The sequence below is a fragment of the Colias eurytheme genome, chromosome 28, assembly GCF_061535395.1.
Source record: "Colias eurytheme isolate Ceu_HAF_F1 chromosome 28, ilColEury1 Martin Lab GWU primary, whole genome shotgun sequence".
NCBI classification, from domain to species: Eukaryota; Metazoa; Arthropoda; class Insecta; order Lepidoptera; family Pieridae; genus Colias; species Colias eurytheme.
In genome coordinates, this window is record NC_143007.1 from 136,233 (window position 1) to 164,088 (window position 27,856).

General features: G+C 35.0%; 1 protein-coding gene across 1 annotated transcript; it reads left to right on the forward strand.

The window, feature by feature from the left end:
• Positions 1-183: 183 nt before the first annotated feature.
• On the forward strand, positions 184-27,856 carry Vps53 (vacuolar protein sorting 53). The gene is made up of 12 exons (XM_090117707.1): positions 184-401; positions 512-718; positions 1,634-1,852; positions 14,866-14,989; positions 19,242-19,360; positions 20,151-20,318; positions 21,350-21,473; positions 22,245-22,318; positions 22,841-22,981; positions 24,171-24,315; positions 26,485-26,641; positions 26,996-27,856. Exons 1-12 carry the CDS (start codon positions 279-281, stop codon positions 27,783-27,785), a joined length of 2,391 nt encoding a protein of 796 aa, XP_089973833.1. The 5' UTR covers positions 184-278; the 3' UTR covers positions 27,786-27,856.

Genomic DNA, 27,856 nt, shown 5'->3' on the forward strand with positions numbered 1-27,856 from the left:
CGGAGATTACAACTTTTGCATTTAAAAAAATGTAAGAAAAGGATATATTCGTAATAAATCTTATATATGTAATTAAAAGAAGTAAAAAATATATATTGGTGTTGTTGTGTGGCAATTTTTCAATCACAGATCTAGTTTTCAATTGAGTAGTGACATTGTCATTTGTCAAATGTCAATTGTCATTAAAAAAAATGTAATTGTGAATTTGTCACTCGTTTTGTTGATTTGTTGTGTTCTATTTTATTACTTGAATAAAATCAAATGAATTTAATCTAAACATGGATTCAAACGACGTTGACGACAAGGACAGCGGTCCTGAAGTTCAATTGAACTTCCCGGCCTCTGTGATGAGTAGAATCGAAGAGTTAATGGGAGGCACTGAACAGTTCGATAGTGATGAAGTAAGCCTGTTTTTGCTTTTTTTCCTTACAAACGAGCTTATTCTCGACAAATAGATACGTTTATACACATCTGTACGACTTATTTACTAGTTTTATACCCTTACTTTCAGTTTGATGCAGTGTCCTACATAAACAGAGTGTTCCCAACGGAGCAATCGCTATCGGGAGTAGAGACGGCGGCGGCGCGATGCGAGTTCCGACTCGCAGCGGTGCAGCATGACATACGGCGGCTGGTGAGAGCGCAGCACGACCAGAGGATAGCCGGCCATGAGGCGCTGCTGGAAGCGCAGAAGTGTATCGCTGAATTGGCTTTACAAGTAGGTTTTTTTTTAAATAAATACAGATTGTAAGATATTCGAAATTTATAACCATGTAGGTTAGTCTTATTGGCAGGGGCGTAGCTACCGCCGTATCTGCCGTATCAATTATACGGGGCCCCCGCGCCAAGGGGGCCCCCAACGTGTGCTTTTGTGAGAAATCTTTACCCTTCCTAAGGGCCCCCAAACAAATTTTTATACGGGGCCCCGCCAAGGCACGCTACGCTACTGCTTATTGGTATTAGTTTTAAATTTTCATTCCAATTTTTTGCATGTCAATAACAGAAATCAGGGCCCAATAGGATTATAGTATTAATCTTACAGGAAAATAGTGACATCCAAGCTGAGTTGTGCGTTAACCTGCAAATGAACCTATATCAGTAACGATAATGTGTTCTATGTTCTATGTTCATGTGTAAAATAATTTAAGAAAGTCTCTCTGCAGCAAGATTAAAACGAAATAAATACAGTAAAATAATTTTATTATGACTCCGGTTATATTGACCAACTGCTTATTTTGACATATTACATGGCAAGGTTTGGTTTTCATAAAAAATCCTTAATAAAAAGTCCAATAAAATGACTGTTTATAGTGAAATGTTATTATTAGTGACCAATTTTTAATAACTTGTATGGTTATACTGACCGAAATGATTTCTAATATTTTTGACTGTGCTTGGGAGAATTATGTGATATCCGACGATGTACGGCGCATACGCCTTTTTCGTTTGTTTTGTGTGATTTGTGTCTCAATGTGTAGGTATCTTTTTTTCTCTGTATTGAAAACTAACAAAAACAAGAGATTGTTTTTTTTCTACAAAATGCTTTGTATGACGTATGACATGCTTGATAACTCTTTGGTGTCGTATAAATGGATTACACTGAATAGTATGCAATTATTTTATTTCCACGCAGGTAACAGACATTAACAAGAAAGCGGAACGCAGCGAGAGCATGGTCCGCGAGATAACCTCCGAGATCAAGCAGCTGGACTGTGCCAAGTGGAACCTCACGGCGGCCATCACGGCGCTCAACCACCTGCACATGCTGGCGGGGGGAGCTGCCTCGCTGCGGGCGCTCGCTACCAGCAGGCAGTATAAGGAGCTGGTGTTGCCGCTGCAGGCTATCATGGAGGTAGGGGGAGAATATAGTTACTGATATGCAGAGATAATATAAAAAAATAACAAAAAACTAAACTTTCTTCAAATTCATCATCATCATAAATCGGAAAAAAATCGATAACACCGGATTCGAACTTCCCAAGCATGTGAAACACGTTGCAATCCCGCCTCGAGATTGTTTTTTTTTCTATTCCTTAAAAAAAATCATTCCTTTTTATTGAAGTGAAACTTCTTTATCGGGGTTTGAAAAAAAATTTAGTGTAACATTGTTTCGGACATTTTTCTGTTACGCGCCATCTTTTTCTTATCCCTACCACGCGTGATTCGACGTATTTCTGTAAAGTTGTATATAGTAAATTATTTTTTGAAAAATAAGGTCATAAAGAAGTTTCACTTCTTACGTGTGTACACTAGTACACGCACACATTTTTTATTTCGAATATTATTAAATAACTAGTGGTCCGCTCTGGCTTCGCCCGTGGTACCTACATGTTTAAACTATCCTATCTCTCAAGTTGGATCGAACTGCACATGGTGTGCGAATTTTATTAAAGTGAAACTTTTATTACATCGTCTCAAACTTTTTGGTCTGTGTAGCGCATGTCGCGTGTATCGCGGCTGCCGAGTAGGTATACCTACTCGGCAGCCGACCGACACGCGACATGCCCTACACAAAGCAGTGTTCGGAACCGTTTGAACAGTTTCACTTTTACCGTGGTTTCATAAAACCACACAACATTTTTTATATGTAATTGGGTTTAGGAGTCAATTGAGGACAAACATTGTGAGTTGTGACACGAGGTTTATATACAGGGTGTAATCGTTAAGTGTGCACAGGCGATTTTTCCGTAAGTATTACAGATAACAAAAAACTTTAAACTGATATCGAAAGTACTTAACCTAATGAGTAAAATGGCCGTAATAAATTTTAAAAAATAAATCGAGAAATATCAAAAAAATTATCTTTAAACCCTCCCATACATTAAGTATGAAATATGAATATCCCATATACATTTAATATGAAAGATTTTAGCTTTCTTTTTCTTTTTATGGTTTTCTGCTTTAATTACTTCGCAAATTTGAAATGGCATTTTCCACGCTTTTTCCGGACATTTTCCGGATATTTTCCGGGAATTTTCCGGGCATTTCCCAGGCATTTTCCGGGGATTTTCCAGACATTTTCCACGCTTTTTCCGGACATTTTCACGCATTTTCCAGATATTTTCCAGGCATTTTCCGGACATTTCCCGGGGATTTTCCAGGCATTTTCTATGCTTTTTCCGGACAGTTCCACGCATTTTCCGGATATTTTCCAGACATTTACCAGGCATTTTCCAGGCATTTTCCTGACATTTTCCACGCTTTTTCCGGACATTTTCACGCATTTTCCAGATATTTTCCAGGCATTTTCCGGACATTTTCCGGATATTTTCCAGACATTTACCAGGCATTTTCCAGGCATTTTCCTGACATTTTCCGGGAATTTCCCAGGCATTTTCCGGGGATTTTCCAAGCATTTCCAAGACATTTCCGGATATTTTCCAGGCAATTCCCAGACATTTTCCGAATAATGCCAGGAAAATTCCTGGCATTATTCGGGAATTTTCCAGGTGTTTTCAAGACATTTTCCGGATATTTTCCGGGTTTTCTCCCGGGCATTTCCCAAGCATTTCCCAGGCATTCCCCAAGCATTTTCCGGGAATTTTCCGGGCATTTCCCCATGCTTTTCCCGGACATTTTCACGCATTTCCCGGCTATTTTCCGGAAATCCGGGGCATTTTCCGGGGATATCCGGAAAATGCCTGTAAAATATTCAGAAAATCCCCGGAAAAGCCTGGGAAATGCCCGGAAAAGTCCCGGAAAATATCCGGAAATTGCGTGAAAATGTCCGGGACAAGCGTGGAAAATGTCTGGAAAATCCCCGGAAAATGTCTGGAAAACCCCGGAAAATGTCTGGGAAATGCGTGGAAAATATTCGGGAAATGCCTGGGAAATGCTTGGAAAATCCCCGGAAAATGCCTGGGAAATTCCCGGAAAATATTTGAGAAATGCCCGGAAAATTCCCGGAAAATATCCGGAAAATGCGGGAAAATGTCCGGAAAATGTGTGAAAATGTCCGGAAAAAGCGTGGAAAATGCCTGGAAAATATCCGGAAAATGCGTGAAAATGTCCGGAAAAAGCGTGGAAAATGCCTGGAAAATGCCCGGAAAAATCCCGGAAAATATCCGGAAAATGCGTGAAAATGTCCGGGAAAAGCGTGGAAAATGCCACTTCAAATTTGCGAAGTAATTAAAGCAGAAAACCAAAAAAAGAAAGGGAACTATATTTTCTATCACCAAAATTTATATTTGTCATCAAGTTGTATCACCTAATAAATAGATCTATCACCACGAAATATTTTCGTTCTCAGATAAACAAAAATTGTTCCCAGGTATCAATTATCAAATTAATGTTAATATATGTGTAAAATAAGAGATCGATAACCAATGAAATTATATTGCATTACATGAATATAAACTTCGTTCTTATAATAACAGTTTTGTTACTTAAATAATAGCTCTGTGCTCAGAATGGTAGATCTGTCACCAAATAAATCGATTATCGATCCCTGACTGCGACTCCTTTTTATTTGATATTTTGTCACCAATACAGTAGTAACATTTTATTTCGTTCAGATTTTAAATTAATAGTATTCGTTACCAATTTAATACATCAATTTATAATTTTAATGAAAAAATGATCAATTTACTATTCTGTCTTTCTAATTATCTAATTTCTATCTTTAATTAAGTGTTTTATCTACTATTCTGCTAGCCATAAGCCAGCTATTTTAAACCAGCGCTGATTGTTCAGTGGTAATTATTTTAAACAATAATTGTGTTCATTGTTTATTGTGCTATATTTCATATCTATATTATATGTGAAAAATTATGTTATTGTGTTTTGTTTATATTACTATTATTATTAATTTGTACTTGTGTTGTGTATTTTATTAATTGTTATATATTTATATATTATTATCTATATTTAAGTACTAGCTGTTGCCCGCGACTTCGTCCGCGATTACGTCGTTTTTCGTCATTCGTCGTTTAAAAAAAATACGTGACACTTTATTTTTGAATGTTCTTAATTGTCTCTTATAAAAATAAACTACATTAAAATTGAATACTCTGATAAGAAAATCTTAAAATCGGAGGACATAGAAAATCTGAGGAAAACATGAATTTGATTTAAATTCTACATTACTTAGTAATTCAAATAATAATCTAAATTAAATGTAGATTAACCGTTTGAGCGCATCATTATATGATATGTACCTAAGTATTAAATTACGTTAGTTTACATAGTAATTTTACTAAAAACACGATGACTTTCTTTCGCGCTCGGTACAACAAACTAAGCATGTTTGTGGTACGTGGCCCGCGTCACTTGACCCCCCGCGAGTTCCCCTCCGTTACTATGCGAAAATACATTCGTCGCCCTACTGTAGGAAAAATTGTAATATTTTAAATTCGAGAAATATTGATTTCTTGTATTCGACTATTCGTTGTAGTCGAATACAAAATATATTTGAAGAAACTTAGGTTGGCCTTCAGGCAAAAGGGATCCTATCAAATGATAAACTTGAACTTGTATCTTAAAAGTAAGCATGAAAGGATCCTCTGATAATTGTTGAGCACCAAAGGATCATTTAAAACGCACTACTATAAGAGCGAATATTGTCTAAGAACTGTTTAGATTGCACATGTTCCTCTAAAAGTAGTGATTTCAAAGGTTCTGGTGTATCTTCAAACGAAAGCCGACTCCTTACTCCTCTTTAAAGCATTACAAAAAGAACATACTACGTTAATATCGCCTATACGGAAGATGATCTGTAATCAATTGTGAGGTTATAAGCAAACCCACTTTTATATTTGTCGGACCACACCACCGAATTCGTAGATTGATCTTCTATGTTTACCTCTTAAGTCATTAAGACTGTCGAAATCTGTCTACAGTAAGACGGGCCTCTCGCTATTCGTCCGTTTCAAGAGACCAAATAGTTTCAATTCTTAATCTTTCATTAAACAAACTTATTAATCGTACTTGTCTCAAATAATCTTGTCTCAAATAATGGTAATATTCGCGTCCCTACTCTAGTCATTGCTTATGCTCATGTTCATCTTCAAGAGATCGAATAATATTATGGTGCACCCTATCATTTGTCAATCGGTCTTCATATTGAGTAAAAGTTTCAGATTATCGAGATAAAATATGCCATTTGCGATCAGCTGTGAGACGTTATACCCTCTCAGTGAAGGTTTCGGTCTCACAGGATAGTACATGCCGTTCGCGGTCAGCTGCTGTGAGCCGTTGTGAGTCGTTGTGAGCCGCAATTCTCGTTGTTTTCGGTCAATAGTAAGCCTCTTACCTCTAACGATCCTTGATAACTCTTATCTCTCATTTTCTTAGATATAAAGATTTTTTAGGTGGCACTGATGCGAGTAAATAAAAATTAAGTTAAAACGGACTGAGAGTGTTATAATCATCAATCATCATCATCATCAATACATATAATAAAATTGTGGAAAAGCGATGTCTGTACAATGAAAATATGTAGAAAAAAATTAGCAGGTGTTATTATTAAATCGATCTTGAACCCAAAACTGTAGTTAAAAAATTTTTTGTCTGTTTGTCTGTATGTTTGTGCACGCTAATCTCAGAAACGGCTTATCCGATTTAAATGCGGTTTTCACTAATGTATTGTGGTAATCTTCATTTAACAGTTAGTGTTTATTTCATGTCAATCGGTTCATAAATAAAAAAGTTATGACAATTTATAAGTAATCACGGCGAACATTTGCTAAGGCATTCTATTGTACACTGTACAGTGTACAGTGTACGATAAAACGTAATTTATCTGTTATACGCTACAGTTATTCCTTTACATGTCCAGATGATCATATCAAAATTCCCCAAGGGTTTGGGGGTAAGCTGAGGTAGTAGGGGGGGCGGGGTCAAATTAACATTATGGCTACTTCTAATAGGTAAATTTTCCACACAAAATGTCCTTTAAATTATGTCGTATTATATTTTTAACCCCCGACGCAAAAAGACGGGTGTTATGTGTTTGACTGCTATGTATTTCTGTGTGTGTGTGTGTGTGTCTGTCTATGGCACCGTAGCTGGCTAACAGGTAAACCGAATTAGATGCGGCTTTTTTTTGTTAGGCAGCATATTTTCCGACGCCGCGCTGGTTCTTAGATAAATTGTATCGAAATCGGTTCATCCACTTATTATACCTACATAGGGGTAAAAGTGGGAATGAAAAAAATGATATAATAATTTATTTTGGGAAGTTTATGAAATTATTTATTCCTTTTTCTATACACTTTTCTTCGTCTAAACGGTTAAGTTACGTGCTCCCTCTCTCTCTCTTCAGCCTTTAGTTACGTGCGTGAGACAGGAAACATCTAATTTGGATTTGTTGCTGGATTTGATAAAAATTGAGTATCGATTAAGCTGATCAGTGGCTACACCATACATTATTAAAAACATCCATTTAAGAAAGGAAGGAAATAGAATTTGCTCCTCCCCCCCCCTGGTTCCTAAAAAATAATATAACATAATTTAAAAGAAATTTTACGTAGAATTAGTTAGGCATTTCTTTTTTGATTTTCGATATTATATACTAATCATAATTTTTAATTACAATATTATGTAGTAACTATTTGGTATAGGTTAGGCATTTCATTTCTTGATTTTCTTTAATAAGTTGGTACGTAAGTTTTTTAGCTCAGTTTAGTAAGAAATTTTAATAACAATTCTTTTAATTATTTATGGTAGTACGTATTTACTCAATAATTGTATGTTAAGTAGTAATTCAGCATGGGCGTAGCTACGGTGGGGCTGGGTGGGGCGCTTACCCTGGCTTTGATCTGGTAGGTACCAATTGTGAAGGGGAGTGGGCGTGGGCGTTGGCGTGGGCCTGGGAGGGGGCGTGGGAGTGGAAGCATGAAAATAAAAACAATTATTGTTGCCCCACCCTGAGCCCATGGTCATAGGTCCCATAGTCACTATTCCACGCGGACGAAGTCGCGGGCACAGCTAGTAGACAAATATAATCAGAAAGCTTTGAACTCCTAAGCTCAACCATAAAAGATAGACATTAATTATGATGTCGGGAGATATTTTTTATATAATATGGAGAACATTTCTTTCATACTAATAATTGTACCAAGTTTCGTTTAAATCCGTCGAGTAGTTTTTGTTTCTATAACGGTTATACAGACAGACAGACGGACAAAAATTTTTGGCGTCAGTGTCGATCCCTAATCACCTCGTGATAGTTATTTAGGAAATATATTTCATGTACAGAATTGACCTCTACAGATTTAATATAAGTATTATTCATATAATTAGATGCCAATTTCCATGTAACGTTAAATTCGACTATACAATAACTAACAGACAACGCAGGTTACTCTCGTTTCCGTAAGTTGAGGCGGCTACATATTCGGTCCTCATAACTTCACTTTTTGTGAACGAAACGACAGCGCGGTTTAATTCGATGCCAATACCATCAGAAAAAAGGAAATATTTTTAATTGTGAAAAAATATTATGATTTACACTATTAATACTATTTTAACATTAACACAAAATATAAGACTGTGAGTGTGTAAAAATAAATCCAGCTAGTTTCACATCAAACTTATGTTTTTAATTAGGTATACGACATGAAAATATATTAATTACCAAGCAATAATCATACAGGTAAATACTGAACAAAAGTATTAACAGTCAAAGTATATTTTTACTTACAACATGTAAATGATGAAGGAATAATAATTATCAACGAACTAACCTTTTTGTATTTTTTTTTTTTATTTAGCCTTTATAAATCCATGACATTTCAACACAAATTACAGCAAAGTACACTTAAGAAGATAATATTAATATTTATCATGTAATTTGGATTAATGTCCTGGCCCCTTTCGGGTATAGGCCTCCTCCAATTGTCCCCATTTCTTCCTGTTGCCAGCTACCTTCATCCAGTCTCTTCCCGTCAATTTCAGGATATCATCGACCCAGCGAGCCTTTGGTCTGCCTTTCTTCCGCTTGGCTCCTGGACCTATCCACTTCGTGACCCTTTTTGGCCATCTTTCATCAGAGTAACGGGCGATATGTCCAGCCCATTTCCATTTTAGGCGCTGTGCATGTTGTAAAGCGTCTAATACTCTGGTTTTTTTCCTGATTATTTTGCTGTTTACTTTGTCTATGGTCTTGATGCCAAGGATACTCCTCTCCATTGCCCGTTGACACGTGCGTATTTTCGACATGGTATTTTTGTTAAAGATCCAGGTTTGGGCACCGTATGATAGACAGGGCAACAGGCTTGAATCCATTACTTTTTTCTTTAGCTTCATTGAGAGTTTTGATTTTAATATTTCCTTGTTACTCCAGTATTTATTCCACGTCAACTTTATTCTCCGGTCTATTTCATCTTGATGTCTTGTCCGTTTAAATGATATTTGTTTTCCAAGGTAAATATAGCTCTCTACGTATTCTATAGGTGTTTTGTTTATCCGTATAGGTTTCCTTATGCCATTGGTTGCTACTTTTGTTTTTGAGGTATTCAGTTGTAGGCCTACACTTGCACTAGCAGCACTTAGTTCTGTTAGCATTTCCTCTAGTTGGTTTGATGTTTTAGCGAAAAGAACTATATCGTCCGCAAATCTAAGGTTGCTGAGGTTTTTTCCTTCTATGCTTATTCCTTTTCCTTTTTTGTTCCAGTCTAGGTCTTTCATTAGGTTTTGCAAGACAGCTATGAAGATTTTTGGTGATAGCGGGTCCCCTTGCTTCACACCTCTGCGGATATTAAATTCAGCGCCTAACCGATCTAATTTGACGCGGCTTGTACTTTTTCTGTATATATCTTTGAGGATGTTAATGTATACGTGTGGGAGGTTCTGATGCTCTAATGCGTCCCAGATACTCATATGCGAAATGGAATCGAACGCTTTTGCGTAATCGACATATGCTATATATAGGTTTTGTTTAAATTCAATATATTTTTCTATCACTTGTTCTAAGGTGTGTATGTGGTCAGTCGTTGAGTATCCTTGACGAAAACCTGCTTGTTCGATTGGTTGGTGCTCTTCTATAGTTGGCTCTATTCTTTTCACCAGGCACATTGCAAATAGCTTATACAGTGTTGGTAGTAGGCTAATAGGTCTGTAGTTATTTATATTAGCTGGGTCTCCCTTTTTGTATATAAGGATTATCCTTGATTTTGCCCATTTGGTAGGAATTTCTTGTTGTTCCAGTATTTTTGTGAAGAGAATAACGAGTGGACCTATCAACAGATGTTTTCCAAGTAGCAGGGCTTCGTTCGGGATATTGTCAACACCCGGGCTTTTATCTTTTTTTAATTTTTTGATTTTAGACATTATTTCTTCTTCATTGAATGGTTGTATTGATGATATTTTTTCCTTTGTTTCTAGACACTTTTCGTAGCTGTTGTTTGTGACAGATTTATCATCGTATAGGTTTGTGTAGAAGTCGGAGGCAATTTTTACAAGGTCCTGTCTAGTTTGCAGTTTCTTTGTGGCTTTTTGCGTATTTAATGTCGGGATCCAATTTTTTTCTGAGTTTAACTGTTTGTATGCTTTCTTTTGGCTTCCTGAGGCTAGTAGGTGGCTTTCGATAATATCCAGTCTGTAATTTTCATAATCTTTTTTAAGTAGTTTATTTGTAATTTTGTAGAGTGATGAAAGTTCCTTTTTATCTTTCTTAGTTTTTGAAGGTTTGTGTTGTAGTTCTATGCGTTTTTTAATTAGTTTTTTAGTTTCTTCTGATATTATTTCTTTCTTATTTTTTATTGATGTAATGGTTTTTAAACTTTCTTGTATGGATGACTCTATTTTTTGGTAGTATGATTCAATGTTATCGTTAATTTCCCAGTTGATTTTTTCTACTTGATTTCTTAATGCAGAGAGATATGTTTCTTGTGATTTCTCATTTGATAGGGTGATTGTTGGGGTTGAGTCAAAGTTAGCTCTGCTTTTCTTTTGTATATCTAGAGATATTGTTCCTCTTAAGAGTCTGTGGTCGCTCGGAAACGAGAGTTTATTGATGATTTCTATGTTGGTAAATAGTTTTGGATGATTACTCAAAATATAGTCTATTTGGTTTCTTGTCTTTTTATCTGGCGTAATCCATGTCCAAAGGTGTTTTGTATTTTTTTTAAATATTGAATTAATTATTGTAAATTTATTTTTTAGAGCGTATTGAATAAGTTTTTCGCCTCTGGAATTTCTTTTACCGTAGCAGTATGGGCCTAGTATTGTACTCTCTTCCGGCTTTCTTTGTCCTATCTTCGCGTTTAAGTCTCCCAATAGGATAACTTTTTCCGATGTGAAACTCCTGGCTTTTTCTATATCATCATAGAAGGCATCAATCTCTTCTTCGTTTGCATCAGAGGTGGGTGCGTAGATTTGTATAATAGAGATTTTCATTGCCGTAAAGCGTAGATTTAGCAAACAGACTCTTTCAGATATGCCTATGTAATTATCTATATTATTTTTGTATTTTTTCTTAATTAAGAAGCCAACTCCATGGAGTCCTTTAGATTCTCCGGTGTAGCAAAATATATGGTCTTCATCCTCAATAATGCTATTGCCATTTCTCCTGACTTCAGCAAGACCAATGATGTCATATTTTATTTTTTCTAGGGAGTATTTTAACAGTATCATTTTTTGTGGTGATACTAGGGATTTCACATTATATGTGCAGATATAGAGTTTGTGACATGTTGGAGGGTTATAGTCTAGATCTCTCGCGGTGACAAGCCGTGTTGGGAGATCGAGAGGGGGCGGCGTTACTAATTGCTATTCTGTACTTTGTTTTGAACCAGATGTTTGTGAAGGGATTTTTTCTACAACTGTAAGCGTAGGCTTTTTTAAAATATAGTTATTTAAATTATTATTAGTCTTGTTTATCTTTGTAGGCTGTTTTTGAGTTATTTTATTTGAATTGTTAGAGCAAGTTGCCATTTCAGGGGATTCAGATAAGCTCCTTTTTTTATTTTGGGTTTTGTGAAATTCTGAATGTTGATTTTTATTTTTTAATATAACAACTTTGTCATATTTTATTATAGCATTTTTGCCTTGTTCCCTTAACATCGCTATTTCTCTTTGTAATTCTTTTCGTTTATTGAGCACATCTAATGGAAAGTCTTCTTTTATGTAGTAGGATGAGTTTTCTAACATCTTTTTATTTTTTAGGATTTGTATTTTCATCCCCATAGTAAGTAACGTAATTACAATGGGTCTGACTTTATCGCTTTTAATTCCAAGTCTTCTCACGGATTCAATGTAGTGTTTTTCGCATTTGATGTTAAGTGTGTTGTTTATGATATCTAAAACTTTTTTCTCCAACTCTTGATAGCTTGTTTCTCGCTCTTCGACTCCGAATATTAATATATTTTTTTTCCTCAATGATTTCTCAAAATTGTCAATTTTCTGTTTTTGTGATTCTAATTTTTGTTCGAGTTGTTCATTTTTGGTTTCTAAATGCTTAAATTTCTCATTTATGTTATTATTGATGGTGTCTTTGATGTCTTCTTTCATGGCTAGCATATCGACTTTTTGTTGTCTCATTTCCTCTTGCATAGTTCGCAACATCTCTTTAATTTCGTCCATTTTTATTTTAACGCCCTCTGTTGGTGTATGGCCGAATTATTCGAGAAGGCCAATAACGACCTACGACGTAGTTCTTCAAAGTTCTAATAGATGGCAATTAAACCAAGCCGATAGATGGCGCTTATGATAAATTCTTTCGCTCGGAGATGACTAAGCAATGGATATAATTTTAGGTTATTAAGTTTATAATTTCTCTATTTGAACTCAGTCTCATACGATTAGCCGTTTTTTCTATGCAGGGGGGAATCGCGTAGACCACAAAAAGTAAAGATCGGCACAATATTATGATAGCACCAAAAAAGTTCCTTTGTTGTTATTGATAATTATATCACTTTGTTCGTGTTTATAATCGTTCAAACTTTTATTTGAAACACTGAATTTAAAAGTTTTTAGCACTAATACACTGTGATTTCACTTTATTTTTACTTTTAAATAATATAATTACACTTTGTTTACGGAGCTAATGTTTACGCTGTCAAAGTAGCGCCCTCTCTCCTTTTTGTATTATTGTTTATAAATATAAATTCATAAACAATACATTTATAAAGAATAGAAAAAATTCGACCACTAAAGAATGCTGGTTCGAGTCCCGCCTCGTTATCGAATTTTTAAAACACGAAGATTTTTAAAAATGTAACCAATGAACACAATCAATATTAGATTAACTGTAATGGTGTCTAGTTTGACTTAAAATAATAAACATCTACCCTCACTTTTAAAAATGTAGTATATTCACAATTTACGAATTATAAGCGCACCTTATAGGGAAGGGAAGATATGGGTTAAAGAGTTAAATAAATAAATAACATAATTATATTTAAATTATTAATTTTTAACATTGTGTTCAGTAGTGTTAACATGTAAATTGATTTGATTTTTACGAAATCTCATAGATGGCGCTGTTTCAAATTTGTATACTAATAAATTCATTAAACTGATTCTCTGCCCAAATTACGTAAATGACATAGTTTTTATTGTGTAAAGCTAGATAATAGCATGGCTTACCCGAAACCAACATTTAAACATGAGTCTTTAGATTGTACGCTGTCGTAATACACGGAATACGTAAGAAAAAAAAAGGTTCACAGCTCCTCCCCCGGAGGTGATAGCATGATAATATGTTTAAAAAAGCCTCACCCGACCTGTTAGTAATATTCATGCAAAATTTGAAGTCAATCTATGCAGTACTTTTCGAGATTAGCCTGGACAAACATACAGACAAACAGACAAACAGACAAACAGACAAACAGACAAAAATTCTAAAAACTATGTTTTTGGCTTCTATATCGATTATAGATCATGGATTATGTATTCTTTTAAAAAAATATTCAATGTACAGTTTTGACTTTCCTACGATTTTATTATATGTAATATATAGATACATAAGAAATTATAATATGTATATTTTATAACTTGAGTCTATTGACTGGCACTCCAACAAGGGGCTACTGAAAATCAGCGCTTCACAACAAGTGCAGCACATGCTGAGTAGCGACCCTTTTTAGCACCACACTGATTAGGAATAAGTCACTATTTTTATTTTTTTGCTTTTGTTTAGTTTGTATATTTTTTTTTTCTTTTTATTATGTGTGTGGTGTTGAATAAACTTTTCTTTCTTTCTTTCTTTCTTTCAAATATCGATTATTTTGACTTTAATTGTTTTATTTACTACTCTGCTAAAAATTTTATTTAAATATACATAATTTATACTACCAGTGGAAATTTAGAACCTTGGGAGTCTAGTTAAGTAGCAGAATCTTTTCGTTGAAACGATGATGACAACCCTAATTTTTTATTTGAACTTAATGCAATTTTCTAGTAACATAATATGATTTATTGGTGATCTCTTTAAATTAGTTTGCTTAAATACTTATTACGACACACCTATTATATTACATACAAAAACATTTATTTGGTTCTAGACCTTATATCTCAGGATTTTAGGTGATTTATTGTGGAACAGATTTTGCATTGTTTGGTGACTACATTTTGGTGACAGATCTACTATTTTGAGGACAAACCCTATTATTTAAGAAACACAAAACTAATTAAATTGGTGATAGTTTAAATGATACCCAAAAAGAAAAAGAAAGCTAAAATCTTTCATATTAAATGTATATGGGATATTCATATATTTTCATACTTTATGTATGGGAGGGTTTAAAGATAATTTTTTTGATATTTCTCGATTTATTTTTAAAAATTTATTACGGCCATTTTACTCATTAGGTTAAGTACTTTCGATATCAGTTTAAAGTTTCTTGTTATCTGTAATACTTACGGAAAAATCGCCTGTGCACACTTAACGATTACACCCTGTATATTAAGATAAACAATACCCAGGTGTTGGAGCACCTGGAGTGCTACCGCGAGATCCGCGAGCTGAACGCGCTGCGCGAGGAGGTGCACGCGATACGCGCCGACCTCGCCGCGCAGATACTGCACGACTTCAAGCAGGCCTTCACCGGTATGTGTCGTTTAGTTAATATATTACTTACATATTGTGTTCTATTTCTATATTTTATGGTACGAGTTCTGTGTCTTTAATATACAGTGCTGGACGTATAATTAGAATAGGACGTATAAAAAGAAATAGGTGTTTCTAATTATACGTCCACCACTGTATGTATAACTTCACCGATATGTGGTCTTTTTCTAAATAGCCTGTATATGTCGTGGCCATATCGTAGATTAGCTCATTATATGAAATGATTGATCATTTCATGAAATGATGAATGGTCAGTGGTCTTATCTCGCACGACTATGTTATTAACAACACCGCTATTAATGAAGTCGACACTATAAGAGATTTGGGTATATTGGTGGACAAAAAGTTAACTTTTTTACCGCAGATAGATGACATTGTAAAAAGAGCTTCAAAAACTTTAGGCTTTGTTACTCGCAATACAAAAATGTTTAAAAATGCCCAAACAAAAATTATCTTATACAACTCTATAGTAAGAAGTATAGTAGAATACGGTTCTGTTGTCTGGCGCCCACACTATGCAACACATATCCTCAGATTAGAGCGTATTCAACGCAGGTTTACAAACCATTTAGTGTTCTGCGCAGGCGAATCAAAAAAGCTGAAATCGTATGAAAGCCGACTGAAAAAGTTTAATATGACATCGTTGGAACAACGCAGAGATCTGTTGGATATGGTTTTCCTGTACAAAGTCTTTCATAATGCAATTGACTGTGAGAAGCTACTTAGTCAATTTAAATTCAATATCCCTAAGCATTATCCAAGGAAACAAATTACGAACTTGCTATTTGCACGTCAAAACAGAACTGTTCTGGGTCGCAACTCCCCCATTCCTAGACTATGCTCCTTACACAATAAATATAGCAACTCAGTGGATATTTTCTCAGACTCCCTCTATAAGTTTCGGAAAGCAATGCTTAATACTTAATTCTTTTTCAAATTCACATATTATTGTCCTTATGTCCGTAATATATAGATGAAATATTTAATGTAATAACTTTTTTTAATATTGTCTGTTGTAGTTGATCAGAACTCTATAATGATAAGAGCACACACATTTCTTTTTTGTTTAATTGTATAGATATATTGTGTATAGATATCGCCTAATTTATTATTATTTTCTGTGAATGTAGTGTTCATCTGTAATAGTTGTGCATAATAACGTGTAAATCCTATGTTACTGTTTTAAGTGAATGATACATATGTAACAACTGGTGATGAACCTTTTTAATAAATAAATAAATAAATAAATAAATAAAAATGATCGCATTTCATGATGTGGCCAACATAGTTTGACCAGATCATTAGATTGTCAATGTTTCACGATTTTGTAATCCACATTTGTCCAGATCGTATAAAATATAGGGAGGCCATAAAATATTAAAATATTTCAGAATATTTTAAAAACATGTTTATTGTCATTTAAATCAGTCGGCTGAAACAAAAAGAATTAATCAAGTTTTTGTAATAAGATTATACAAAGTATACAGTGGTGGACGAATAATTAGAAACTCCTAACACGATGGATTAGTCATCTTTATTAAACATTTGTGTAAGAACATATCGAAGATTAAGCATTATTTCATATGTAATAGAACACCTGTTTTTCGAGTTTCATAAGAAATTGCTTAATTTTAATCAAACGTAAGCTTAAATTAATAAAATTAATCAACTTTAAGTGAAGTTTGATTTCCGAGTGTTGTCAGTCTGGACAACAAATTAGAAACAGCATGGTTCGAGTGTTCTAAAGTCAAAACCTGTTGAAATGCCGCCAATATTTTTTTCTTCTACAAATATTTGCACCGTTTTTTAAACGTTCTATCAACAGTTTTTGAAAATTAATTAACTTCGCAGTAAAAACGGATAAAAGTAAGAGTTGTGACCCATCAACAAGAAAAATAATTTTAAGTTTACATTATTTTGACAAAAACTGGAGTTACAGGAAAATTGCAAATCATTTAGAGTGTATTTAGAGTTGGTAATTAGGTATCAAATGTTATGATGAGTAATTAATCATGTTAGGTGTTTCTAATTATACGTCCACCACTGTATGTATAACTTCACCGATATGTGTTTTATTTCTATATTTCATGTATATGTCGTGGCAATATCGTAGATTTGATCATTTCATGAAATGGTCGCACTTCATGATGTGGCCAACATAGTTTGACCAGATCAAGTTACACGTCATCTATTTTATGAAAAAAAAATTGCTTTGTAATTAGCTAGTTTAATCAACCTCGTCCGGAATACACACATCAACAAAGTCTAATATTATGTATTACGAGTCATTGAGGTATTATTACTAGAGAGGGCACCAAGAACAAAATCTGTGCAACAAGCGCGGCCGCGGCGGCACGGGGCGGCTAGTACTAGGCTACTACTTTGTAGATATTCTGCCTCTTATTACATACTTATAAATTAAAACCAATCAATGTAACAAATAAATATTGTTTATCTTATTAAAAAAATATGAATAAACTTATCAATTAAAACCAATTAACGTAACAAAAAAAAATTGAGTTTGAGACGATTGACTCTAACTCGTGTTACAAATAGTGTAGTAGCGATGTCCTCTCTAGTACGTAGTACATACATGTAACTCAATGATTACGAGTATATATTTTTAGATATTCGTACGAATCTATGAAGAATTTTGTCGTATTGTAAATGGAAGAATTATAGATAACTAGCGACCCGCCCCGGCTTCGCACGGGTGCAATGCTGATACTAAATACACTACAGAATAACTTTTAACGTTGTATATAAAAACATAGCGGCCCGGCCGGCCGGTACCGCCGCAAACGGTACGCCCCGCAATTTTTAAATCTGTAATATCTTCGAAAATATTCACTTAAATCATACGGTGTAAAGAGCCATATAGATCTATATTAAATGAACAATGTATTCAAGGTATTTAATTGGTTAAGGATTAATGCTGTATTGGTTAAAATCGCTTCGAAAATTAGCCATTATTTGTCGTAAAAAGTAAATGACAAAAAAAAGTTATTGTGGGTTATCCATAAGAGATAGACATATGCCATCGCGGACTTTTCTGTAGACCTTTTCAACGTGTACAATACTTAGTACATTATTTTGATAAAACTCGTAGGGTTCAGCCTACGTTTGCAATGTAAGCGGATAAAATGTAATTATTTACGACATCACATTAGAAACCTCAAAAATAACAGTACTTCTCCACTATTTAATGGATGTTATTATACATATAAACCATCCTCTTGAATCACTCTATGTATTAAAAAAAACCGCATCAAAATCCGTTGCGTAGTTTCAAAGATTTAAGCGTACAAAGGGACATAGGGACATAGGGAAATAGGGACAGAGAATGCGACTTTGTTTTATACTATGTAGTGATTTTATGGTCTTTAATGCAAAATAAAAATATTTTTCGAAAATCTAATTTTATATTTGCATTATTTTTCCAAGAATATCGGTTCTTCTTACTTAAAATCTAATACCAATGTCTTACTGCGGTATGCCGTATGAAGACCTGTTTTTTGAAAAAAAAAATTACGGAAAATAAAATTTTCGCCTGCGGCCGCCATCTTCACACATAAACACAGCGCTTGCAGCGCCTCTATCAATAATTACTGTAACTACTTTACGATATGATCAAATAATTTTGACCATTTCATGAAAAATTCGCGCGTTTAGTTGCCCATATCAAGAAACGATTTCTTATCTTTGATATGCTCAAACCACATCATGATGTGGCCAATAGACGTTCAAACATTTTATGAAATGCGACCATTTCATTAAATGCGACCACTTCGAAATGCGTCTTACGACATGCGAATCTACGACATGGCCACGACGTATACATAGTCTTTTGTCGTGTTTGTTGTCATTTTGGCTGTTTTTGCTAATCATTCTTACAAGTTTGATTTTTTTTTTTGTGTGGTGTTTCTCAATGTTACCCAGAAGGGCTTACAAGTTTGAGCGTTTATATACTACTAGAGGTCCGCCCCGGCTTCGCCCGTGGTACATATTTCGCAATAAAAGGTAGCCTATGTCCTTTCTCGGGTATCAAAATATCTCCATACCAAATTTCATGAAAATTAGTTCAGTAGTTTAGGCGTGATTGAGTAACAGACAGACAGACAGAGTTACTTTCGCATTTATAATATTAGTATGTATTTTATAAAACTCTATAGTTTTTACAACAGTATTGGTATTTTTTTTTAATTTTTTTTTGTTGTATTGTTGTGGGCAGGCACAAACAAGGGCACAGTGTCGGCGCGCACGCTGGGTGACGCGTGTTGCGCGCTGGACGCGCTGCAGCCGCGTGCGCGCACCGACCTGCTCGCCTGGCTCGTGCGGCTGCAGCTGCAGGTGCGTGACAATATCATAGGTTCCTTGCAGAGTGGCACATAAAATTCTTTGTTTGACGACGCGGTTGGCGCAGTGGTAAAGTAACTGCCTACTGAGCCGACGGTCCCGGGTTTGAACCCCGGTCAGGGCAAATATTTGTGTGATGAACTCAATTATTTGTTCTTGGGTCTGAGTGTTATTATCTATATATGTATTTATTAAATATTATATTTATCGTCGCCTAGTACCCACAACACAAGCCTTAATTGAACTTACTGTGGGACTAGCTCGATTTGTGTAATAATGCCCTATAATATTAATTTATTATAATCACTTCGATGTTCCACAGGGTAGAGACCATAAATTATACACAGCAAATGAAAGGCACGCAATTTAAAATAAACAAATATAATAAATAAATTTACTTCAACAGTTCCAAATGCCATACAGACCCGATTTGCGTCAAATAGAAAGAAAACTCACGCCATATAAATTAAAGTTGTTATATTACTGGTGTGAAATGACACACTTTTTGTTAAATGAACATGTTTTCGTCAAATTTGAAGCATTTTCTTTAAAAGTAATATGGGCAATAATTTTATGGGCATAATTTTCCATTAATAAATTTCCATTTATTCAATTTTCAACACACAACACTACAATTTACATGATTATATCACACACAATTCAGTTTACATTAATGCTTCAAAGTCATAAATTCTTAAATATCATAAAATTGTTTCACCATTAACCAGTTCGTCAGTCTTTTTTTGAAAAGCTTCAAGCTCTTGAAGAATATCTCTTATCCCAGGAGTACGAGCACCTGTTCTCCGCGGAACAAGAACAAGCGTGGTTATCGCACGTGTCACGTCGTTACGCGTGGCTCAAGAAACACTTGCTTTCGTTCGAACAGACGCTGGCTAATGTGTTCCCACCGCATTGGAGGCTGAGTGAGAGGATCGCGTATCAGTTTTGTAAGGTTAGTGGTGGGGAAAAGTAGTGATGGTTAATATACTCTATAATTTATTTATTTATTTATTATTATTACATAATATCGTTGTTTTTCTAGTGTATGTATGTGTCGTGGCCATACCGTAGATTTGCTCACTTCTTGGTCGCATCTCATAATGTGGCAAACTTAGTTTGACCAGATTGTTAAATCGTCAATGTTTCACGATTTTGTCATCCACATTTGGCCAGATCATATCAAATATTTAAAACTTTCAGAATATTTTAAGAACTTGATATTATCATTTAAGTGAGTCAGCTGAAACGAATAGAATGAATCAAATTTTGTGATAAAATTATACAAAGTCTAGTAACATAATTAGAATTAAATTTTACCAACTTATGCAATTATTTGAAACAAAATAAAATATTATTTTTATTATAGTAGAGCCATTTTAATAGGCAACATTTGACAGTTCAACAAAATTCAAAAACGTAACCTAGTAACGACGACATAGAATAACATGATATTTCGTTTTGTTAGAACTGCACATTTGCTTAACTTTTTTCAATTACTATACTATACAATTACATATTTATAATAATAATGACCAATACAAGTAATTTTAATTTTTATATTTTTATATTATTGTGTTATATTACATATACATTAAGATTGAAATGTAATGTTCGTAGTACTGCAGTCTCGAATACAAGCTATAATAGAACGGTTGTGTTTCATTTAACTGAAGGTTGCCTGGCAGAGATGGTTTTGAGCCATAAGGCCGCCATTTGTACATTTAAAATGGTTTTGTTTTATGTACTTTTATTTTAGTATGTTGTAAGTACAATAAAGAGTAAATAAATAAAAAAATGTATGCGTGAACTAGAGTACACACGTAAGAAGTGAAACTTCTTTATGACCTTAAAAATGTCACGAGTATGGCGTAACGCAAAAATGTCACGCGTACGGCGTAACGCAAAAATGTTACACTAAATTTTTGTCCAACCCCGATAAAGAAGTTTCACTTCAATAATACAAGCCGGTACCCATAACTGCAGGTGACCCGCGACAGTCTGACGTCACTGATGGCGGCTCGACGCAGCGAGCTGGACTGCAAGCTGCTGCTGTACGCCATACAGCAGACGCACAACTTCGAGCTGCTGCTGCACAAGCGCTTCCTCGGTGAGTAAACACTACATAGTATGGCGACAGTCTGACGTCACTGATGGCGGCTCGACGCAGCGAGCTGGACTGCAAGCTGCTGCTGTACGCCATACAGCAGACGCACAACTTCGAGCTGCTGCTGCACAAGCGCTTCCTCGGTGAGTAAACACTACATAGTATGGCGACAGTCTGACGTCACTGATGGCGGCTCGACGCAGCGAGCTGGACTGCAAGCTGCTGCTGTACGCCATACAGCAGACGCACAACTTCGAGCTGCTGCTGCACAAGCGCTTCCTCGGTGAGTATAATAATTAATAAATAAATAAAATTTTTATTTGAATTCATACATTAATTTGCCACATTGGCTTGCGGTTCAAGTTCAAGGAGTATATCCATATGGAACGGAGTTACTAAAATAACTAGCTTTCTTTCTATGATAGGGATAGACAGACAAACACTGCGCGCGTCACGGCTCACAACTATAGAAAAAAGTGTCATAGTTCGTCTTAATTTTTTCCGTCTAGCCTGCTTTCATCATGCACGATAAGGAACTTCGTTCCAAAATGCTTTGCATTAGGGTGCTTTTCTACACAATAATGTGCGAGGATGTGTTGCGAGGAATGTGTTTGCGAATAACCAATCATATCGCTTCATTTAGTTTGAAGCGATACTATTGGTCATCTACAAACGCATTCCTAGCTTCACATCCTTGTACATTTTTGGTTTAAAAACACCCTTAGATATGATTTTTTTTTTTAATAATCATTGGATAATAACAAAATATTACAGGTACAGAGCCGAACACTGAAACTCTGGAAGCGAGTGGTGGTGTTAAAGAAATATCGTTTGATGATGAAAACGACGTAAGTTCGTAAATGCTATTTAGTTTCCATCCTATACTACTATTTATATTTTTTTTTCAAATTTCTATAAGGATTTTAACAATCTTAATGACCATAAGAATAGTCTATAAAACTAATAAATAAAACCTTTCTTAACTATCTCTCAATCCTGGTTTTCTATATTCTAAATTGTTGTCGGTGTTTTACACAGACTTTAACAAAGACTTCAACATTTACCATCTCTTTTAAGAATAAAAGTTACTTGACGAACACGAATATTTAATTTGATGCAAGCATTACAACTCTTAGCAAATTTTGAAGATATTATAATGTATCATTAGTAATCTACATACCAATTTGTATTGAAATAAAATATGACTTCTATCTATCGGTCCAAATTAAATTGTTATCAAAATATTGTTATTTGTGTGTCCTAAAATCTGTCAAAATGTAAGATATATTGCCATGGCCTTACGTTTTATAGATGTAATGTCATTGTATTTTTAATTTGTAACATAATGCAATAAATAAACAAACAAACAGACACCAGAACCAACAGAAGGACAAAACACGAACAGCTCCCCGTGGCTCGGACTAATCGGCAGCTGCTTCGAGCCGCACCTCTCTCTCTACATACAGAGTCTCGATACTAACCTGCGATCTCTCATGGATAGGTTTATACAGGTAAGTTGTTTATTATCTGTGGAGTTTTATCTATTTAAAATATATTTCTGTTGAATACTGGTAATTTGTTATAAGAAATCTGGGATAAACTTGATATTCGTATGGATTGGAAAAATTCAATTATCTTGCTGAAGCCTTTGATAAGGTTCCCATATCTATATACATATATATAAAAACTTGCAGAATTCGAAATGTATTGATAGAAAGTATGTGAATATTATTTAAATAACTTGAATAATAAAAATAATTTGGAAAATCCAAAAGTGCACGCCTCATAATTTTTTTTTAATAAATATTTATTAATTATTATTTTTGTTTATTTAATAACAATTAAACCACATCGAATCAGACCCTGAAAAATGAAAGGGTTCTATTCCTGAGCATACTCAAGCGTAAGAGAAAAAAAAGACTCGATTAGTAAAGTATTTCGGTCGCTATCGTGTTAACAAGAAAAAGGATCCGCACATACAGACACACGGACGTCCAAGACAGAACTTTTTTAAACTGTTTTTTAACTAGTTTAAATAACAAAAATGACATCAAAAATATCATGAACGTTAAAAATAGTGTTTTTTCTTAATATGTGTGTGTATGTATTATCTTACAAGTGCAATGTATGATACATAAAGACATTTTAAGTTTGAAAAATCAGATGTTTTGCGCGAAGTGACAGTAGTACCCACCTCAACGCTTCGCTTATAAGGCGTGCAAAATAACAGTTTTCGCATTGTTATATACAAAATGGAGTGTCCCAGGGAGCTTCTTTTGGTCCTATGCTATTCCTTACTTCTAAAGATGAGTTCTTCACTAAAATGTGCAATTCGTATGTTTGGAAGTCCTCAAATAGATGCCTGTGAAATTATTAGATGAGATTTTGCATAATATGCTTTAAAACATGCTTTAGAAAAATTAAATCAACGTAATTTTTTTATCAATAAATGCTCGTTTGAAAAATTCACACAAAAAAGGACACGGGATCGAATCCCGCATCGTGATAGAATTGTTTTATTATTGCGAATAGGGAAGCGTTTGACCACAATCTCGCCTGATGTTGAGCTGAGATGTGGTCTAAGATGGTACGCGCTTCCCTAGAATTTTTTTTATTCTTTAAAAAAATGTCGTTTATAATTAAATTCAAACGTATTTTTATTACATAATCCAAAAGTAATGTAATATTTATTGAATAAAGGAAGCAAAGACGATGGAACTGAGCGAAGTATCGGAGACCGGTAGCGGAGCGGGCGGAGTGCTCGCCAGTTGTGCTGATCTGTTCCTGTTCTATAAGAAGTGCCTGGCGCAGTGTGCCAGGTTGTCCACTGGGGAGCCCATGATTGGTGAGTGGGGGGGGGGGGGGGGGTGTGAAGTGAAGCGTTTTATTATTTGTTTTATTTGAAGATGACAATTCTTGCATTTTCTGATGATCAAGTCTATATCAGAGGCGGCTCGCCCTAAGGAGCGCTGGTGCAGTGAACTCCCATAAATAATTATAATAAAATCACACTCCTTAATTTAATTATTAACATTAATTATCACTATTTAAAATCAATCGTAATCTTTAAAACTACTGTTAATACCAATGAATATATCCATCATTCCATCATCCCATACACCTGTATAATACCTACTGTATTATGTAACGCGCGAAGCGGTGCGCTCACGATTGCGCTCCAATGAAAAAAGATTTAGTACATTTCCTAATACGAAATCCAATAGGAGTGAAAGAGAGGGTTTTGCCAGAGCCCTGCGCGTGAAACAAAAGATTTTCTATGGAAAAGTAGCAAAATTCAGAGTGCCGCACCCGCAAACGTTGCCGGTTCGTTTTTACCGCCAGGCAGGACAGCGATTGCGCGCGACGTTGCCAGTTACCACTTCTATAATATAAACAAACACTCGAGTCAACTTCAATGCACGCGCGCGATTCATGCAATTTTCTAATTAAAATTATAAAATACGTGTTGAAATAGCCTGTAGTTATCAGTATTACTTGTGAGTGTTAAAATGTACAATAATTATAATGTGGCGTTCATTAAAAAGTGTGTTAAAACGTTACAAATTCGGCTTGAATGTAAAGCTAATAAGGGACCGCCACGGCCTGAACTTGATCTTACGCAAAAATGTACGACAAAAACGAAAACATATACGCGTGTGTTTAAATCTGAACAATATGTGAAAACACCGTGGTTGTGTGGTTGTGATGAAAGCAACAAACTATTTTGTTTTCCGTGTCTTTTATTTAAAGCGGGCGCGGCCGGCGGAGGTGAGAGTGCTTGGACTGAAACGGGCGTTGACGACTTAGCTCATCTTTCAATCAAGATGAAAAAACATTCACAATCTCGGTACCATTTGTTGAATGAACTGCAATTGGCGTCTATCGGACGACAAGACATTCGTAAAGCACTAGATTCCGCGTACCGAAAGTCAATACGCGAGTTCAATGACCGTGTCGATGAAAACAGACATATTTTACGAAGGTTAATAGATTGTGTCGTATTTTGTGGTGCATTTCAAATTGCTTTATGGGGGCATGATGAGTCTTCGGAATCCCTGAATCCCGGAATCTATATATATTTTTTTTAATAAATTGTACTGATTTACACCATGTATTTTCAGTGTTTTATTTCAAGTGAACACCCATAAAATTTTGTCACGAGCCGCCTCTGGTCTATATTGGAGTATGCATCTACAGTCTGGAATCCGCAATACAATATATAAATAATATTGAATATGTCCAAAATAAATTTATCAAACATTTAAATTATAAAAGTGCTAATCAGAGAGGTTCCACTCCCGAGATTATTCCTTTAATAAACTGTCGACATGAACGAGATCAGGTATACTTATACAAGATATTTAATAATGACGTAGATTCTTCCTTTCTTTTGAACGATTTACTTTTACGATGTCCCCGTTTATGATCTCGTGACAAAGCCCTATTTGCATTACCTAAATTTAAATCCAAATTTGCTAGAAATACATATTTATACCGTGTTTGTCATAATTATAATAATAACTTTAGGGACCTTGATTTATTTAACGAAAAATTCAAATCGTACAAAACCAAAGTTCAAAATAAATGCAATAGTAACTAACTGAGATATATAAATTGTATTCATGCTTGTTATTTCTATATTTGTTTGTATCCACAAGTAGACTGTTTGTGACTGAATGTGTATTTGTTTTTAAGAATTTAAATTTTTAGTGGAAACTTTGCTGATATGTGTATGGTTTGTTATCTCTTGTTTATATGATATATTGTATTGTTTGTTTCCCAAATATAAATATAAATAAATAAATCAAATTTGTCAATTTTATGACGAAAAATCTTTGATCACCCAACCACCTAGATAAACCAACATTTCGTCGCTAAACCTTATACTATCTAATTTCGGAAGTTCAAATTTGTCTATAACATCGTTATTATTTGCGTATAAAATGTATCTATGCCTACAATCGGACACCATCTAAATTTCTATGTACCTAACAATGTATTATCTATTCCTTAGAGCTCGCCGGCGTGTTCCAGAAGTACCTGCGTGAATACGCCCGCAGTGTGCTGCACAGTTGTGTGCCGCACACACACGCGCACACGCACACACACACGCTCACCGTGCCCGCATTGGTCACCAACCTGCACACCTTCCTGAACGACGCGGCGCACAGGTACATATGTGTCAGAAGTGAAACTTCTTTGGCTAGATTCAAAAAACCCTATCAAAATCTATGACGTGACGGTATTGCCATGATGCGACCTTGAACTTACTCTCAATGCAAAGTTTTACGTCAAAAACATTTATTTTAATGACAAAGTTTAATATAAAGAAACAAACATAATATGTAGTATATAAAATTCACAATTAAAATCATTAAAAATTTTCTAGACTAGCCATTCTAGGAATTAGGATTATACTTGTGAGTTGTGTGACTAACTTTTCTATGACAATACATCGTCTACTACAAACCAAAATTTAAAAAAATATATTTTTTAAGTATCCTAATAAAATTTCTCATCCGCAGGTACACAAAACAGGAGATCGCCAAAATCACGAGCGTGATCACAACATCGGAGTACTGTCTCGAGACAACAGTACATTTGGAGGAAAAACTCAAAGAGAAAGTTTCCCCCGCACTTGCTAATAAAATAGATCTCGGCCCAGAACAGGATCTATTCCACAAGATGATCAGCACGTGTATCCAGCTTCTTGTTCAAGATCTAGAGATGGCCTGTGAGCCCGCGCTACAAGCTATGACCAAAATATCCTGGCTTCACTTCGACACTGTCGGAGATCAAAGCTCATACATAACACAAATAATCATGCACCTAAAAAACACAGTCCCAGTATTACGAGACAATTTGGCGTCCTCCAGAAAGTATTTCACGCAATTCTGTATACGATTCGCGAATTCCTTTATCCCCAAATTTATTCAGAATATCTACAAGTGTAAGCCGATTTCTACGGTTGGGTCTGAACAGTTGTTATTAGATACGCATATGTTGAAAACTGCGTTGTTAGAACTGCCGTCTATTGGCTCGGAAGTTAAGAGACAAGCGCCGACCACGTACACAAAAGTTGTTATAAAACTGATGACGAAAGCTGAAATGATTTTAAAACTAGTAATGGCGCCTCTAGACAATAATTTGGAAGGCTTTGTGGGACAGTTTCTACAATTATTGCCGGAGAGTACGATCGCAGAATTTCACAAAGTTCTGGATATGAAGGGAGCGAAATTATCAAAAACACAATTAAGTGCGTTGGACGCACTGTTTAAAGAAACCTCGAAATCGAATAATGAGATTAGTAAATAGTTGTATATAAGCAAAAAGACTTATTTATGTATTGTTGTATTAATTATGAAATAAATCAGTTTATTATATTA